Below are 19125 nucleotides of genomic sequence, written 5' to 3'. Positions count from 1 at the left end.
CAGCAAAGTCTTACAGTATAATAACAGAAACATAACCATCTACTGGAGTTTTTCCCAAATTAAAAATCTGAATCAACACATCTTAACAGTTGCATGAATGGGAATTGATTTTACTTTTACCCTTTTACATTAGTAAGTAGTTATTTGCAAAGCGGCCTGTGATACACATGTAGTACCAGTCTGCTGCCTTTGTTTGTGTACATGACATGTTTTCCCTTTGAAGACCTAATAAGTTTCCACAGATCAAAAAGTAGATTGAACACTTGAGTAATTTAACATTAGAAGATAATATTACCTTTGAAAAGAAGCGTTTTAAAGTTAAGAACAAATTTAGATTTAAAGTTGGTTCAGGAAGGTTTTGGGACAACATGTCAGTCTTTGGTGGGTGTATTATCCTTAGAGCCTTGAGTGTTGAGACAGGAATACAAGTATGTGAAACATAGTGCAAGATGCAAGAGTTATAAAGGGACACATAATTAGACTTCCAGTTAACAGCAATTAAATGTGAAGCAGAAATATTGTACTCATGACTACCCTGAAAACAAGCATTACAACTTCAGTATATTAAAGTACATACAGTAAAAAGAGCAGCAAAAGTTATGTCATTAACAGGAGAAGACAAGCTCAGTCTTCCAACAGTGTACAGATAAAAGTTAAAAACTAACACAAACTCTAAAGACATTTACTACTATAACCGAGCACCATAACCAGAGCATCCGGGTGTTGAGTGCCTTGCTCAGGGGTACCTCAGAAATAGTTGCTGAGCATTTTGTGATCAGCGTCTTAGGTTTTTCCAGCAGGTTCTTGGAACTTGATTTTTGTTTGGTTTGATCAAGCTTTTTAACCTCCGCCACCTCCACTTATTATCGACACCCTCACCACCTTCAAGGCTTTTCAAACTTGACGATGAGTCATTCTGTGCTAGAGTAATTAACAGTGCATTATGATGAGGGTTGGCTCAGCTTCGCCTGATGTTCGGTTTTAGTTCCACTCCAAGTCTAAAGTGATGTGGATATTGAATGTGTGCACAGCCCCTAAAAATGGTTATGTCTATGTATACAGACGTCTTCCTGGCAGGAAAACAAACAAAATCTGTGTGATTAGCATCCCATGAAGGCAACCTATTGAACTGATCAAACAAATGTGCCAGCTGCCGGTCTGTTGTTCAGTGTGAAAGACTATTCGTATACAGCCATTGAGCTGAAACACAATAGTGTTCGCGTGTGTGTATTGTGTCTGCTCATGCGTGTCCTTTTTACCTGCTGTAACACAACACGGACACCTGAGAGGACACTATGGGCCCCTTACCCCAATCAGCGAGTCTTAACACCCCACAGGCTGCACTTTGAATCTTTCAGCATTTTTGGTAGGTGTTAGTGTGCATCTAGAAATGTTTATGCGAGTGTGTGGTTGGGGTTGGCATCCCACATCCTGTTTGCCACCAGATTGGATGGGATGTCTCTAGGTGTCTTATTTTGGCAGTTTGATTTTAGTTTTTTGTCTAAACATTTTTATTTTAAAAGCTACGGGGATTTCTTCTTTCAAAATGTTTGTTGTTGTTAAAAGACACAACTATTAATCTTTCAAATTTCCTGTTTTTCAGACCTTTTTGAACTTGTCCCCATTAGAGGATGGATACCCGAACCGAGCCCGTTGAGACCCGACGCTACCCGAGGGGCCGGGCAGGGTTCGGACAGATATTTAGAAATGATTTTCGGGTTCGGGTCGGGTTCGGTCACATCAGCGCGATAAGGCATTGGACATTTTAAAGCTTATTATGTAGGTGAGCCCCTGTGTTAACGTGCGCTTTTTGCCCCGTGTGCGCTGATGCGCTCATCTGTTGACATTTCCAAATGCCTTCCTACAGTTGCTTAATAAAAACGGGCTTTCCACACAAACAAACGTATGTGTCATTAGTATGAGAAAAAACGAGATTTTAACTGTGTCGGGCTAGGACATAAATATCTTAATGCCTGTCGGGCACGGGACGGGTTCGGTACATGCTCTGTCGGACGCGGGCCAGGCTCGGACAGAAAAATGCGGCCCGATCCGCACTCTACTCCCCATGACATTTTTTTGAAACTAGCCGTAACTGCCAACAATCTCATCCTAATGGGAATCTGGTGCTCAGAATTGTTTCAGACTGTTGCAGTCAAAACGTGTCTAGTGTGTGTTTAGTGATGCCTCTAAAACTAACACTCTAAAACACTATTCAGTTTATATCTGCATTGGAGATCTATAAATGCCAAAGTTTCAATGTCAGTAACGTTCAATCGAGTGTCTTTTTCCGATTGTTTAAGTCAATTTAGGTAATTAAGACTTGGAGGAATTTTAGATGGCGTGAGCTTTAGGCGAGTCAGTTTCAGTTGAATGTTTGTGCTAATACAACTAATGACAATTAGATTTTCAGGAGAGTGGAGAACCGATCCTGCTGAGTTCTAAAGATAGCCAAAGAACTCAGTAAAGTTGGATAATGTAATCTTGCTTTTTTTTAAAGGAGTTTTACCAGAGAGTGAGTAGACTACTGTGTTGTTTACGTAATACGAAGACAACAGATGCTTCTCTGCAAACATGCACCTTAAACTATGAAACACACTCGGCACATACTGTACACTCAGCTGTGGAATTTTATTACACAGTACACCCAATAAACAGTGAACAAATACCAGTGAACAATGCTTGAGATTTTGGACCTTTGAGTCCTCTGAACATCCTCTCTTTGTGCCAAAGATTATTTTTTTTTATTGCTTTCATGCATCAACGCCCAGCCTCAGATGGATCTGACATCCAGTTTTACTTCCTCTTATTGTACTTGTCATCAAAGTTATTCTAGCATTTATGTTATTGTAATGCATTGAACGCTCTGACATTGTAGGGAGATTGCAGTGATTGTCATTGTTTTTGAGGAATAAACTGATATGACAGTGGTATCAATCTTTTTTCAGTCCAGGTAAGGTAAGTCCAGGCAAGAAAGCGAATAATCATATTTCCCCAAAATGTTGACATAGTCATTAAAATATCTTAAAGAAATAAGCAATTTTAGTTTTCAACAGATTTCCTCTGTCTAATCCAGGCCTTTGTTCTTTGTATAGATGTAATGAATGAAATCAATAAGGGATAGTTTAGAAGTAGTTTGACACCCTACACAATCAAGCTGACTTCAATAATTCCTCAGAAAGCAACTAAGATCACACGTTGCATTGGCTTGTAAAATCTCCCAGCACTGCAGGTGATACCTAGCCCCAGTTTGGCATCCATTCTCCTTACCAATCACACAAGAAAAAAGAGAAAACTACTTTGAAGTGGCTTTATAAAAATGAAGATCTATGATTTAAGCCCTCCAACTGGTTTGATAAAAATCAGTTATTTTGTTGCGATTTTTCATGCCCTCCTTTTGGTCATCATTGGCAAGAACCGAGAGAACAGTTTGTATTGTGGCAGCCTGAGCACAGTGTCTGTTTTTTAGGGTCGGGCATGCGTGTTTGTTTTGTAACACTCTGTTTTTGAAGGTCTTGGCGTCTTTTCCAAATTGGTCCCAAGAGGGCATTGTGCATGTGCAAGTCACATGTTGAATCTCTCTGCCTCTCCTGTGCAGGGGTTACGCTGTACAAGGGTGAGCTCTTCCCTCTTTGGTCCTTTATAAGTTCAGACTCTGCTGTCATTGGTCCACATAGTTTCAGCTGTATTCTTGTTGGCTGGCAGCTGTTTCCTGGATTCCAGCCTCTACCAAACTGTCAGCATGTGAATTTGTTTATTTCTAAATCTCCATGTTTCACTGGAAGATGGAAAATGTTTCCTTAAATGTCTCTCCTCCCTCACTTCCTTCTCAAACTTGTTATCCACTAGTTGAATGTAGAGCGTAACAAAAACTAATTAGAGCGGAGGAATCCTCACCACACACAGGCTGGTCAGGTGTGTGTGCATGTGAATAATAGTCATTAGTCAAACAAAAGTCATTAGCCAGGTCTACGTACAGAATGGTTAATGAGTCTGAGGGGAGCTGGATATATGTTCTTTAAGTAATGTGTGTGAAACAGAGGGATAGATTGGCCTTCCAGGGCTTTTAAGAAAACCTGACTCATTTAATCTTGAGCAGGCCAGTGTCTCGAGGGATTTCCTCGTTCCTCTCGTATTCTCGTGTGTGTACATCATCCAAGACTAACTGCTTAGCTCATACTCATGTGAAAAGTGTTGGAAGTCTATGTGCTATTGTTGTTGTTATTCTTGACTTTGTCCTGCAAACACACTCCTTCCTGTAAGATTTTCCAGGGTGCTTTTATCCATCGTGGTTTTCGAACTGTAGTTGTTGTGTTGCTGTTGTGTTTAATAAAGCGCTAAATATTTACTGTACTTGTGTCCCAAATCTATATACACCCTACCTTTTTGTAGGTTTAAAAGCAAAGAAAACCAATCTGAATAATTGCCACAATCAGTTTTGTTGCAGACCTAGTTGTCGGTATTATTTCTCTGCACGTTTTCTCCCTATAATACAGCAGTCAATGCTAGATTTGAACATGGCTTGGAGTATTAAAGTCACAACAGACCTACACGTTTACAAGCCTCAAGCAGATATTGACAATGTAAAGTTAGTAATATTATTTTCCAATCTAGGTAGATTCCTCCAAACTCCCCCTAACGCCAAATACGTACTTTGATAATTGCTTCCCTTTTAACAGGTTGAATATGTTATCAAATCTGTTTAAAATAAATTTCTGGATTCTTAAAGATCCCCTCAGGCTTTTCCCAGGAAATCTCTTCTTAGAAAAATGGGAACTGTGCTCTGCTGAAAGTATATCAACAACCTTGATGATGATTTCCCAACACGTGACTGTGGCTCTGTGTCAGACCCAGACCCCCGGACTGTTAGTCATACTGTTCACAATGAGGTTATTGAGTGAGCCCTCAGAGCCAAGGATAGACCTTGATACACACTTTCACACAGAGCGAAATCTGACTCCTTAACCTCTATGATGACATGTTGAAGACTGGACAGCTGATGTTGAGTCACGTGTGGCAGACATACTGCATTCGTCCAAGTAACGTGTGTCTGCAACGTGTTTTAGGGGGTAGCCCACATTCCAAGAACCGTAGCCTACTTCACTCCTAACAGTCCTCTCTGAATATTCTCTCTACGTCGTTATTAGATCTGATTACAGCAAATTCAGCTGGGCAATTGACAGCCAAACTCTCTGCATCACCTGCTGCTAAACCTTAAACATTGTGGCTTTCACAGTCTGAATTGAGTTTAGTGCAGCTGAACAGATGTTTCACAGGAGATAATACGTTTCTTCTTCATTTCTCAGGCTGGCAGCTGGTCATTTTCAGTATATTTTCAGTAAAAAATATCTGCAAACACCCACAGCTTCCAATTTACAGCTCAACCCTGTGTTCCATGTGGTACACAGGCAGTTGAATGTTATATGCGCAGCGACAGCACAAACATTCTTGAGATCAAGACTGGAAATCAATCTGTGCAAGATTTTATTTTAATAAAGAAGTGAGCTTACCAGACCTCTGTAACCCAAGGTCATCTCTGCTTGAGGCTAGTAACTTAAGGTTATGTATATTACCCGCTACTAGCATATCTTAGCCGAATCTCTGACCAAATTGTTGGTGGTTGAGTTGTATTGTGGGTAATTTAGGCACCAGGATTAGGACTCGTTTTTGTACAAACCTCTGTGAAAAGTGAATTTGAGCTGGGCTTTTACTGTGAAGGGTAGACACGGAAGAGCCAGTGTTATGGTAGCGCCTTTTTTTCAACCTTTTGTAAACGACAGTTGCAATGTTCCTGTCAGCTATCTGCTCGTGCTGCAGGAAAGTGAAGAAATGTTTGTTGTTATTTTCAGCAATCATGTAAATGTTGGAAGCTGCAAAAAGTGAACCGCAGTCAAAGCCGGTAAACCTCCCTCTCCTTATATATCACAATGTAGAATGCTTTCTGGTAATTCAATAAATAAATAGTCTATATGAAATAACAACATGGTAAAGCTTATTTTTTTGTATACCCCATACTCCATGTTATCAAAACAGCACCTCTGTGGTTCGCTCCAGCTTTGCTTCCACGTGCAAGGATCAGAATGTAAAGCTTCGTCCAAATGACGTAATTATTGCCGTAACGCAGCTCGGCCACTGGTTTTTCAACATAGCGATTGAAACAATATAGAAAATATATATACAATAGACATTTCAATATCGTTTTGATGATCTATCTATCGTCATATTGCCTAGCCCTACTTCCTGCTTTGGTTCACCACCAATAAGACAAGGTCATGTGATAACACTATCGTTAAGAGTATTGTGACTCATTTTCACATACACACATTCTCTCTTTCTCACAAACCTGATTTAACAAAAACAAAAACGAGTGTGACTGTACAGCTGCCTGTAGTGGTTCACTAAAAAGGTGGTTTCCAGTGACAAGGTGGCTGATCATAAATCACTTCAACGTACAGGTAATGGGACGTAGGCTAAATGATTCCCACCCATTTCCATCTCTCTCTCCCTATCTATGTTGCCTTCTTTTGCGTACTGTATGTGTTAACTAAAGCAGAGTGTGTATGACACACTGTCCTCTATTCCAATCTGCCCTGACAGCATTTACTGTTACAGTACAGTAGCAGTCGTCCTATTTCCCTGTATGTATTGTGTGAAATATCAGTGTGTATGTTGTGTGTATCACCGTGCTTCAACATCATCTGTGCAGGTGTGATTGTGTGTGTATATTATTTAGTGATGGCATTTTGAGTACACCTAGAATACACCCTGTTGTCCCCCTACACACACACATGCACAGAGGTATTCACACCCTTCATGAATAACCTCACAATGCACAGCGAGACTGGCAGCATCTGGGTTTAAGCTTACACCTACATTACATGCTTGCATGGGGACACATGAGAGGCTATTACTGATACACACAAAGACTGCAGAGCACACGTGACTACCTGGCAGTCACCCAAATACCCTCAGTTCACATAGTACACTCAATCACTGATTCTTACACACACACACACACACACACACACACACACACACAATTGATGGCACCTTTATCTCAGCTTTGAAACAGTGGATTTATGAGAATGTGGTTTTACAGTTGCTCGCCTTCAGGTGTGATTGAAACTGGATGTGTGTGTGTGTGTGTGTGTGTGTGTGTGTGTGTGTGCGTGTGTCCCTTTCTTACTATACACAGCTGCAGACTGAGATTTATCCTCATGCAAGATTAAATGCAGACAATACACTGGCACAAAGGCAGATGTCCGACTAACAAAGTCTGACTTTAGCAACCTGAAAGTCTGCAGACTTTGTGTGAGACATGCAAATATCCACATATGAGACATCATGGTCCGCACGCGCACACACACACACACACACACACATACACACACACACACACACACACACACACACACACACACAAAAGCAGGGACCATGCAGTTGTAGTGTTTTGCCGCTGGGTTTTGAAAAATGGGTTAGTCATGCATTATATATACAACAGGACTTCTCGCTCTGTCTCTTTCTGCTCTCGTTGTCTTGTCTATCTCTGTCTCACTGCTTTTTTTTTTTAATTTATTTTCTCACTATTTATTCTCCCCCCCAACACACACACACACACTCCACCTTCGGAGTAATAAAAAGAACAGAAATCACATCTTTTCTAATCACTTCATTTCAGCAGAACATGGCCTGTATGTGGTGAAGGTTGTGTGTCTGTGTTGGTGATAAAGAAATATAATTGTGTTTTTACAATGCGTCCTTGTTGTGTGCCAGCACATTATCAGTTTTTTGCACCGGAGTCCACACACATCACTGTTTTTAGTATATAAGTGTGTGACACACTCAGCTCTGTGTGTGACCGTTTGTGTCAGTTATGATAAATGACTGTGTATTTATCACAACGCACTAGCCATATTAATTCTGTCCCCAGCTCCCCAGCTGTGACAGCTGTTCTTTTAGATTGAATTGTCGCTGTCTGTCTAATCTTCCGTTTATACAGGAAAGATTGGTGAGACTGTCGACATCTGTTCAATCAATAATGATCAATTCTTTCTTAAAATATACTGTGTGTTTTAAGTTTTGCTTTTTATAATTCTAATTACCTGATCTGGTTGCATACAGTTGGAGAAGAAACCCAAATACACACTAATCAGTGTTCATGTTTATATTGACTCTTGACTAAGACAGCGCTTCTCAACCTAGGAGTCTGAACCACCCTAAAGGACTTCATGAGATGATTAATTTAATTGAAAATAATCTTTTCTTTTCTGTAATCACTTGTATTTTCTTGTGAAATACTGGTTAGTTGTATCCCTGTAGTCTTATAAATTTGTTTCAAATTACACAATCTGAAAAAAGTCACCCATTGGTTAGTCTGGCTACCAGATGTACAGTGCTGCTGGGATAAAGTATGACATGCACCTGATGTCCCTCCCCTTCCGCTATCTGCGCTATCTATTTTGCAAAGGCACTGTCACTGCATCCGGGGCTTCCAGCTGCCCAGGACGGTTGTGATTGGTTTGAAGAAATACAAACTAGCCAGAGCTTTTTTTCCCCCTATCCCAGAATAGATAAGTGGTGTAGCCAGACCATACTCCAGCTCTGACACAGTGCTGTGTAGATAGGTCTGGCAAGGAAAAAACTATCACAGGGGGTTACAGGTAGACATTGATCTGTTTTAAGGGGGCAAAAGTCATTGAGGTGACAGTATGAATAACATAGTTGCAGCCCAAGACAAGACACACATTACTGATTATATTCCAAAGTTTGTTTGCTTATGATCACAATGACCAATTTGTGTTTGTTGTCGAACACCACTGGTCAGCAGCAGGTTATGCAATGATGAAAGGAACATTTATCACACATTTCTGAAGTGGATATCATGTGCTTGTAGCAGGTTCAAATTAAAGGGGTGACCTCGCTCTTCCAGTCACACTTCACTTCATTTGTCTAATAAAGCTGAAATGACCCAAGGAATTAAAAATCAGAGTGTTTTAAGTTTTGTTCGAACAAGAGAAAATGTCCTAGGTGTCATAAAACAACCAGTCCTCTAAAGTCACTCTGTCCTAACAATGTGTCTGTTTCTTCTCTTGTCAGAGGGTCCCAGAGTGCGATGAGGAGAGAAGAAAAAATGAAGAGAAGGACGAAGTAAGAGAAGGAAAGGAGAAGGAGGAAGAGGATGAGAGGAGCAGTGATGAAGGTTTCATGGGAATGACTCCACTGCTGCAGGCTCACCATGCCATGGAGAGGATGGAGGAGTTTGTACACAAGGTAATGAACACACACACGTATGCATGTGTATTAGGTCACATTTAAATAGTAGAAAAGACATATTTGCCCTGCATTCAGACCCTTAACTAATCTATACAGACGTTTTGGAGCACCACACCTTTAAATCCACCGCCCACTAAATTTGCTAATCTTCCTAAGAGCGACGTTTGTTTTACCGAGGCGGTTTTATAACAACACTCAATAAACCACATAGTAAAAGAAACTAATAAAACCATTAAAAACACAATGAAAACAGAGTGTCCTGAGCAAACTTCATATGCTGGGGATTATCATTTAATTTTTTTAAGTTCTGCTTTATCTCTTATACACAACATGTTTCATGAGTCTGGACACGAGCCAAACTAAATACATGGCAGTCACCTGCAGAATCCAACCAGTTTACTAGTGATACGTGTTTCCAGTGCAGTATGGAAGTGCAAAGTTAATTAAAAAAACTGCATATTATTGATTTCTTCTTCTGCCATTTACTTTGCCTGAAACTCTCACCACATCGTTATGGTTTATGTATTGTAGGGGTTTTCTTTACCAACTATGAAAATAAAACTACAACTATAAAAATAAAAAAAAATGAACAAGTTTCCTGACACTAAGAGTTAAGGGTGTCTGTTTGTAAGATGACAATGCTGGAACATTGACTTCTGATGCACCAGTTTGGACTCTCTCTGACACACACACACACACACACACACACACACACACACACACACACACACAGAGTAAACAACCAGCTGCTTCTCATAAAGGACAAGATAAGAGTAATTTTTTAATTTTCCATTCTTACCAGCCATACGTTTTTTTTTTTTTTTTTTGTTTGTTTTTTTAACCTTAATAGAATGTTTCTATCTATGAACCAATCAGGTGTGGGAGGGCCGGTGGCGCGTCATACCTCACGACGTGCTCCCCGATTGGCTGAAGGACAATGACTTTCTGCTCCACGGGCACAGGCCACCTATGCCTTCGTTCCGTGCCTGCTTCAAGAGCATCTTCAGAATCCACACAGAAACGGGAAACATCTGGACACATCTGCTAGGTAGTGCACACACTCACCGACACTCTTACAACACAGATCTTAACACCCAGCAAAGCTTCTATCTTAAATTAAAGCTGTCTCTTCAAGTGGAGTGACGAGGCAACTATAACCTCACTTCGAGAGGGAGGGAGGGAGGAAGGAAGGGAGGGAGGGTTAAAAGTATTTCTAGTGTTTGTTGTTTCTCTCTGTTCACTCGTTTTTGTTTTCATTCTTTAGTTCATCTTCACTAAACCAAACATGTAAAAATGTAAAATGTCACAACGGCAAGCAGCAAAACCAGGCTTTATTAGCTTTTATAAGCACTGCGATGTCAAAAGCTGAGGTGTGGGTTTGTGTAAGAAAACAATGTCCTCAATGAAATTCCAGGGCATTATTTTTGGGTGAGCGCCTTTAGAATTAGTTGGATTTGTGTTTTGGCAACTTTGGTTTAAAGCTGTTTGTAATTTATACACTTTGTTTAATCCAAAGCACGTTTCTTCTGATTTAGAAACACCTGTGTGGGTTTCTGTTCCGACCTAGTGGTTATAACAGAGATACTGCACCTACATGCCTTTGTGATTTGAGTAAGATTGTGTGAATAGTATTGATGCTTTTTATCTTGTTTTGGTCTGTTTGGTTCTTCTCTTAAATAATATTTAAGTCTCACTCTGTCTTCTTGTCTCTCTTTGTCTTTTTTCCTCTCTCTGCAGGCTGTTTGTTTTTCCTTTGTCTGGGTCTGATGTTCATGTTCAGGCCCAACATGTCGTTCGTGGCTCCAGTCCAGGAGAAGGTGGTGATTGGGATGTTTTTCCTGGGAGCTGTCCTCTGCCTCTCCTTTTCCTGGCTCTTCCACACAGTCTACTGCCACTCTGAGGGCGTCTCCAGAGTCTTCTCCAAGTAAGACGCACATCCTGTAAACTCACAGATTTCACTATCTAAGATTCTACAGAAGAAAAATGGCCTTTTAAACTGAAAGAGTAAAGCCAATGGGTATACAGTGTCTGTAATCATCCACTCTGTGTCTAGGTTGGACTACAGTGGGATCGCTTTCCTGATCATGGGCTCGTTTGTCCCCTGGTTATACTACTCCTTCTACTGCTCCCCTCAGCCCCGCTTCATCTACCTGATAGTGGTGTGCATACTGGGATTGGCCGCCATCACCGTCTCCCAGTGTGACTTCTTTGCCACACCGCAGTACAGAGGAGTCAGAGCAGGTAGAGTGAGATAGTGACATGATACACGTTTATTTTGTACTGTAAAGCTGCTCTTAGCCATATTTTATATTAGCGATGGATCAAATGACCATGTGTAATGACAATGGGGTCACTCTAAATCCCACTGTACACTACCTGCTCAGCACCAGTCATCAGACAGACCCAGTTAGCGACTAGCTGGTGAACACAGTGGAGCATTTAGCTCCTGAAGAGCCAGATATTTCCCTCAGGAGTTGGAAGAGAGTGGCCAGATACATGGCTCCAAGTAGATGCTAATATTGCTCTGTGTCTGCTGGATGTGTAAATAGGCAACTGTTCGCTAACATGTTTGCTATATTAATTTTATAATGTGAATATAAGTCACCTCAAGTGACCCAAAACACATTTTTAATGCAGGTTCAAGTATTCACAGTCTCTCTCCTTCAATGTCTGTGTTTAGGAGTGTTTGTGGGTCTGGGTCTGAGTGGCGTGGTTCCTACACTGCACTTTGTCATCAGCGAGGGTCTGATTAAAGCGACCACAATGGGTCAGATGGGTTGGCTGCTGCTCATGGCAACGCTCTACATCACCGGCGCCTGTCTGTACGCTGCTCGCATCCCTGAGAGGTTCTTCCCCGGCAAGTGTGACATCTGGGTAAGTAACTAACAAAAACACACACGGCACAAAATATTAGGGATGCATTCTCAAAGTTGAAGCCATTTCCCCACTATTTGTTTCTCATGTTAAAAGCTAAAGCAATACCAAGCTAGGAGCACTTTTATCATCACATTTTGCTCTCTTGTTTCTCTCTAACACACATTTAATTTACTATTTTTCTCTCTGTCTGCCTAGTTCCACTCCCACCAGCTGTTCCACATCTTGGTGGTCGCAGGAGCCTGCGTTCATTTCCACGGTGTCTCCAATCTGCAGGAATTTCGCCTCAAGGCAGGAGGGGGCTGCACCGCGGACGGCACCCTCTAACGCACGCACACACACTGACTCAGTCATTTACTCACACACAATTTATGGGGAGGCAATGTTTTGAATAATGTGCACAGAGTTACACAAACACACACACACACAAAACCTAAGACATGCACACACGCTCTCCCACTAAACTGAAGACCGACGTGGCTCGTCTAGTGTGTGTCTGTGTGCGTAATACACAGAATGGCCTCTCTAAAACTGAGTGACAGGGGTTTTTGTTCTCTTTCTGTCCCTCTGTCTGTCTGTCTGTCCACCACCACCTCCTCTGGCTCTGTTGCTTCGATTATAAAACAAGATGTGCGTTTTATAAACCCGTTTTTGAGACTCTGCTCTTTCCAGAAAGTATCTCTGTTTGTTTGGGAGGGAGGTGAGGCATTCAAAACCTCCCTTCAGTAATGCTACATTTTCTTCTGTGTTGAGTTCTGACTGTTTAATGGTTGAATTTGAAAAGGAAGCATAATTATAGCTTTAAAAAAAATACATTTTATGGTGTGTTTTCTTTGCTAAATGCTGTTTTCTAATTCACACTTTAGAGCATTGAAATATGAAAAAAGAAAAAGAACTGAGTGGATTTCTTTCATGATTGTGAGGTTGCAGGGTGAGATGTTGGGAACTTGGGTGGGCAGTCACTTTTAAAAGTAAAAAAAGAACACCTTTTCCATGTAAATAAGATTTCTAAATTTGGGGTTATAGATTTCTATGAAATATATATGAAAAAAAGAAAAAAATGTTATGATATGATGGCAAGAAGAAATAAATATGTTGGATGATGAAGCAACTAAAGATGAGGAGGAGAGGTCTTATATACACTTGTTCTAGCAGTGAGGTGCAATGGTGAGAATAATACAATAATTCTGTGGTTGGAGGGAATCGCTTCAAACAACTTCATGTAGTCTGTATATGCGATGATGACAGGTGGAACCGAGGAGGAAATATACAACACAACATTTGAATCTTATCACACAAATGGCGACTTCAAAACTCGCTGGTATTTTGCCTTCAGTGCAGGTGGGAAGTGACAACTCAGTCACTTTTCTGATCTAAAAAACGTGAAATATAAACGAGGAGACAGCAGAACAACTGTTCTCTACTCAGTTTTTTCCACTTTTGTGTTGACCCTGCGCCCTTGTGTTTGTCACAGACCTGGTGCACAGATCTCAAATCAGGCCTCACGAAAAAAAAAAAAGTTCTCGTGAACATTTGTGCTTAAAAACCAAATCTAAAGTCAAAACTATGATATATATATAAAAGAGTCCTCTTGATATGTAGCCATTTTCATTTATCTTTTTACTGTAGATATGTCTAAATATAAAACCAATTTTCATGTCACCAATATAAGTTTGTTCTTTTCTATGACATGCCCTTACATGATTTGTTAAAAATCATATTTTTACACAAGGATTACTTGAAGATATTTTTTTATAAACAAGGCCCCATATATATATATATATATATATATATATATATAAAATTTTGGTCAAACTGCAGTTTTATTACTGTACAGATGCAGTTCATTGTAGTCCTCCTCCTTTGGCTACTCTGTCTGAAAACATGTCTTTCTTTTTGATTGGATTGCATTTCACTTTATCCACTGCTGTTTTTGGTATTATTATTATTACAAGCTTTAATTTCTTCTTTTTCTTTTCTATTATTTATCACTGGTTTCTCTTATTTATCCAGAGATCATGTGAGGTTAGGAAAGAGGCCCTGAGTACCATGTCTCTCTTGTCCTAGCAAATAAACAAGTGTCCTCTAAAGATATGATGAAGTTAACTACTTTAAGGACACATGACCTGCCTCAGATATGGAGACTTTACTTGGAGATTAAAACAAAAGGGGAACTTTCTGGCAATACCAAAATCTCGCCCCACAACGGAAACACTTAAATTGTGAGCTTATCATAAACTGTATGTCTATGATTGTTTGAAATTTAAGTTTGCAAGTTTCTATTTGATGGCAGCTCTTTCTGAACAAGATTTTAAATTTCTTAGTTTTTCTTTTTTTTCTTCATTTTCTGTTTTTATTTGATGTAGTTTATATTAATTTATTTCTCTTGGGGAGCAAATATTGTCTGTTGAAGCACACGTTCTGTTCTGATGGGAGTGTTTGATTGCAATAGACCTTTATATCTGCTGTATTGTTCTAATAAAAAGGTTTTTTTCCGAATCTGTCACTTTGTCTTGTTTGTCGTTAGTATGTGCACAACACTGAACCATGACATAAAAATACATAATCTAATAAGCTTGTCACCTGTACATTATTCATCCAATGAGTTAATTGTCAAACATCTGCTAAAAAAAAAAAAAAAAAAATGTATTTGCTTTTCCATTACTTATATTTTTATAACCAGGCATCAATCTTGGTTGCCTTGTAATGTACAGTAGCCTATATATACACATTGGTGTAGTAGGTCAATTAAATGCATATTTAAAAGGTACATGAATACATGTACGCAGGGCCGGCTCTAGCCCTTTGGTTGCCCTAGGCGAGATTGAGTTTTGCGCCCCCCAGTCTCGCAGTGCCATATCTCCACAGTGCTGTGTCAGCGATAGAGTACCAATGTATGTACATTTTACTTGCATGTAAGTTAGATGACATCAACATTTGGTCTAATCATCACTGGTCTGGCAACCCAAAGGCCAGTGTTTTGTTTCCAGATTTGTGTGCATGGTTTCATTTACTCCTCCCTCCTCTTTTGCGTCTTTGGTTGGAAGGCGAGAAGGCGAGCTGCAGCAGCTCCGTGGTCTGTGCCGCTGCTCGTCTCTATTGTTACAGCGAGAGTGGACGCTAAGCAACGCACAGGTCTGCTTCAGAGCTCCTTGTGGCTGAGGGGGCGCCCTAGGATGATCATGTTTAATTTCGCATGTCATTCCAATTCTATTATTAATGAGAAGTAGACCTAAGGGCGACACGGCGCCCCCCAACACATTTGACACCCTAGGCAATCGTCTAGTTCGCCTATAGCAATTGCGGCCCTGCACTTACGTAACAATCTAATATAAAGATTTCAAGTGCTTGTCTCATCTTAGCCATGTAACGTTACCTCATTATTGACGCACTTTACTCCTCAAATACTTCTCCCCAAAATACCAATGTTGTATCGAACTCTTGTTTCCCCGTCGAGATCTGTTCCAACTTCCCTCCCTACCTAATACATCTGAACCAAAACGCCTACGGAGGAGGGCACTACGCATTTTAACAGGGGGAACAGACTTCGATACATCACCGGTATCGGTATACACTTCTGTTCAACTGCTCATCTAATCAGCAAATCACGTGGCAGCAACTCAATGCACCTGTGAACCTGATGAGCTAGCAGAAGGCTATCCCGACCGCCGCCACTGTCAACTAAGAAAAATAAACTGAGGCTACATGCAAGGCAAGGGGTCTTCGGAATTGGATAATAGAAGATTGGAATAACGTTGTCTGGTGTGATGAGGCTCGATTTCTGCTGTGACATTCAGATGGTAGGGTCAGAATTTGGCGTAAACAAGAAAGCATGAATTCATCCTGCCTTCGGTTCAGGCTAGCGGTGGTGGTGAAATGGCGTGGCCGGGAGGTATTTGCTTTGCACTCTTCGGGCCACTTAGTACCAATTGAGCCTCGTTAAGCGCCATAGCCTACCTGAGTATTGTTGCTGACCATGTCCGTCCCTTTATGACCACACTGTACCCATCTTCCAATGGCTATAAGCTACCCCAGCAGGATAACCATGCCCTAATGGCATATCATCTCAAACTGGTTTCTTGAACATGATTATGCGATCACTGTACTCACATGACCCACCGTCTAAATCCAATAGAGCACATTTGGGATGTGGTGGAATAGGAGTTTCGCATCATGGAGGTGCAGCCGACAAATCAGCAGCAACTGCGTGATGCTATCATGTCAACATGGACCAAAACCTCTAAGGAATGTGTCCAGCCCCTTAAAGAATATATGTAGGCCTATGCCACGAAGAATTAAGGAAGGCAGTTCTGAAGGCAACACTGGGAACAACCCGGGACCAGCAAGGTGTACCTAATAAAGTGGACGGTCAGTTATTTTATGTTTGTACTTTAATTGCTGTATATTAAACATTTGAAAGAAAAAAACATTTTAAATTATAGTAGGCTATCTTGTAGTTAAAATATAGTATTCAATTTAAACAAGACATTATGATAGCCCACAGAGCCATACAAAAATTATTTTAAAAAGCCTGTCATATAAAAGTCATACATGTCAATAAAAAGGCATGCAAAATGTCAAAAGTCATAGGCATAAAAAGTAAAAAAATATATATTATATAGTATGTCGAAAAAAGGTAGTTAAGCATGTCATAAAAAGTCATGGTAAATCCATAGTATAGTATGTCGAAAAAAAGTGACAAAAAAGCCATAGTATAGTATGTCGATAAAAAGTCATAGTATAGAATGTCGAAAAAAGTAATAAAAAAGCCTTAGTATAGTAGGTCAAAAAAGTTATATTTTTGTATGTTGAAAAAAATGAGAAAAAAGCCATAGTATGTCGAAAAAAAAGCCATAGCATAGTGTGTTGAAAAAAGTCATAGTATAGTATGTTGAAAAAAGTGAAAAAAAGTATAGTATGTCGAAAAAAGTCATAGTATAGTATGTTGAAAAAAGTGAAAAAAAGTCATAGTATGTCGAAAAAAAGTGATATAAAGCCATAGTATAGTATGTCGAAAGTCATATAATTGTAGGTTGAGAAAAATTAGAAAAAAGCCATAGAATAACATGTCGAACAAAAGTCATAGTATATTATGTCGAAAAAAGTAATAAAAAAGCCTTAGTGTAGTATGTCAAAAAAGTTTTATATTTTTGTATGTTGAAAAAAGTGATAAAAAGCCATAGAATAGCATGTCGAAAAAACGCGATGAAAAAGCCATAGTATAGTATGTCGAAAAAAAGCCATAGTAGAGTATGTCGAATAAAGTCATAGTACAGTATGTCGAAAAAAGTAATAAAAAAGCCTTAGTGTAGTATGTCAAAAAAGTTATTTTTTTTATATAAAAAAAGTGATGAAAAAGCCATAGTATAGTATGTCGAAAAGTCATATTATTGTATGTTGTGAAAAATGAGAAAAAGCCATAGTATAGTATGTCGAAAAAAGTGATAAAATAGTCATAGCATGTCGAAAAAAGGTGAAAAAAAGCCATAGTGTGTCGAAAAAAGTCATATTTATTGTATGTTGAGAAAAAATTATAAAAAAGCCATAGCATAGTATGTCGAAAAAAGTGACAAAAAAGTCATAGTATAGTATGTTGAAAAAAATTATAAAAAAGCCATAGTATAGTATGTCGAAAAAAGTGACAAAAAAGCCATAGTATAGTATGTCAAAAAGTGATATTTTTGTATGTTGAAAAAAGTGATAAAATAGTCATAGTACAGTATGTTGAAAAAAGTGATGAAAAAGCCATAGTATAGTATGTCGATAAAAAGTCATAGTATAGTATCTCGAAAAAAGTCATATTATTGTATGTTGAGAAAAAGCCATAGTATGATATGTAGGAAAAAGTGATAAAAAAGCCATAGAATAGCATGTCGAAAAAAAGTCATAGTATATTGTGTAGAAAAAAGTAATAAAAAAGCCTTAGTGTAGTATGTCAAAAAAGTTATTTTTTTATGTCAAAAAAAGTCATAGTATAGTATGTTGAAAAAAAGTGATAAAAAAGTCATAGTATAGTATGTCGATAAAAAGTTATATTTTTATGTTGAAAAAAGTGATAAAAAAGCCATAGTATGTCAAAAGTCATATTATTGTATGTCGAAAAAAAGTGATAAAAAAGTCATAGTATAATATGTTGAAAAATGTGATATAAAGTCATAGTATGTCGAAAAAAGGTGAAACAAAGCCATAGTATAGTATGTCACCTTTTTTGACATACTATGACCTTTTTTTCATTTTTTTTTGACATACTATACTATGGCTTTTTTATCACTTTTTTCGATATACTATCACTTTTTATCACTTTTTCGACATACTATACTATGACTTTTTTCGATACGCTATACTATGGCTTTTTTCCACAGACATACCTCGACATACTATGACTTTTTTCGACGTACTTATGACTTTTTTATCACTTTTTTCGACATACTATACTATGACTTTTTTATAATTTTTTAGACATACTATATTATGACTTTTTTCCACATACTATACTATGACTTTTTTAATCTTTTTTTTCGACATACTATATTATGACTTTTTTCCACATACTATACTAAGGCTTTTTGATCACTTTTTTCGACATACTATACTATATCTTTATAATTTTTTTCAACATACCATACTATGACCTTTTTCGACATAGGCCTACTATACTATGACTTTTTTCGACGTACTTATCTGACTTTTTTATCACTTTTTTCGACATACTACATTATGACTTTTTTTGACCTACTATACTATGGCTTTTTTATCACTTTCTTCCACATACTATATTGACTTTTTTATAATTTTTTTCGACATACTATACTATGACTTTTTTCGACATAGTTCTCTGACTTTTTTATCACTTTTTTCGACATACAATGGCTGTTTTATCACTTTTTATCAACATACTACACTATGGCTTTTTTCAACATACTATACTATGATATTTTTATTATCTTTTGACATACTATACTATGGCTTTTTCATCATTTT

At 38.8% G+C, this 19125-nt stretch overlaps 1 protein-coding gene across 1 annotated transcript in view; it reads left to right on the top strand.

The window, feature by feature from the left end:
- adipor2 (adiponectin receptor 2) overlaps positions 1-13182 on the top strand; it is a 29087-nt gene extending 15905 nt beyond the window's left edge. Inside the window, exons 3-8 of the mRNA XM_078281645.1 lie at positions 9094-9267; positions 10147-10318; positions 11008-11194; positions 11324-11511; positions 11951-12144; positions 12343-13182. Of these exons, the coding sequence (XP_078137771.1) occupies positions 9094-9267; positions 10147-10318; positions 11008-11194; positions 11324-11511; positions 11951-12144; positions 12343-12471 (1044 nt within the window). The 3' untranslated portion in view covers positions 12472-13182. The remainder of the gene's footprint in view (positions 1-9093; positions 9268-10146; positions 10319-11007; positions 11195-11323; positions 11512-11950; positions 12145-12342) is intronic.
- Positions 13183-19125: the final 5943 nt, after the last annotated feature.

Source organism: Sander vitreus, chromosome 23 (assembly GCF_031162955.1).
Source record: "Sander vitreus isolate 19-12246 chromosome 23, sanVit1, whole genome shotgun sequence".
NCBI lineage: Eukaryota > Metazoa > Chordata > Actinopteri > Perciformes > Percidae > Sander > Sander vitreus.
This window is presented reverse-complemented; position numbering and strand designations above follow the sequence as displayed.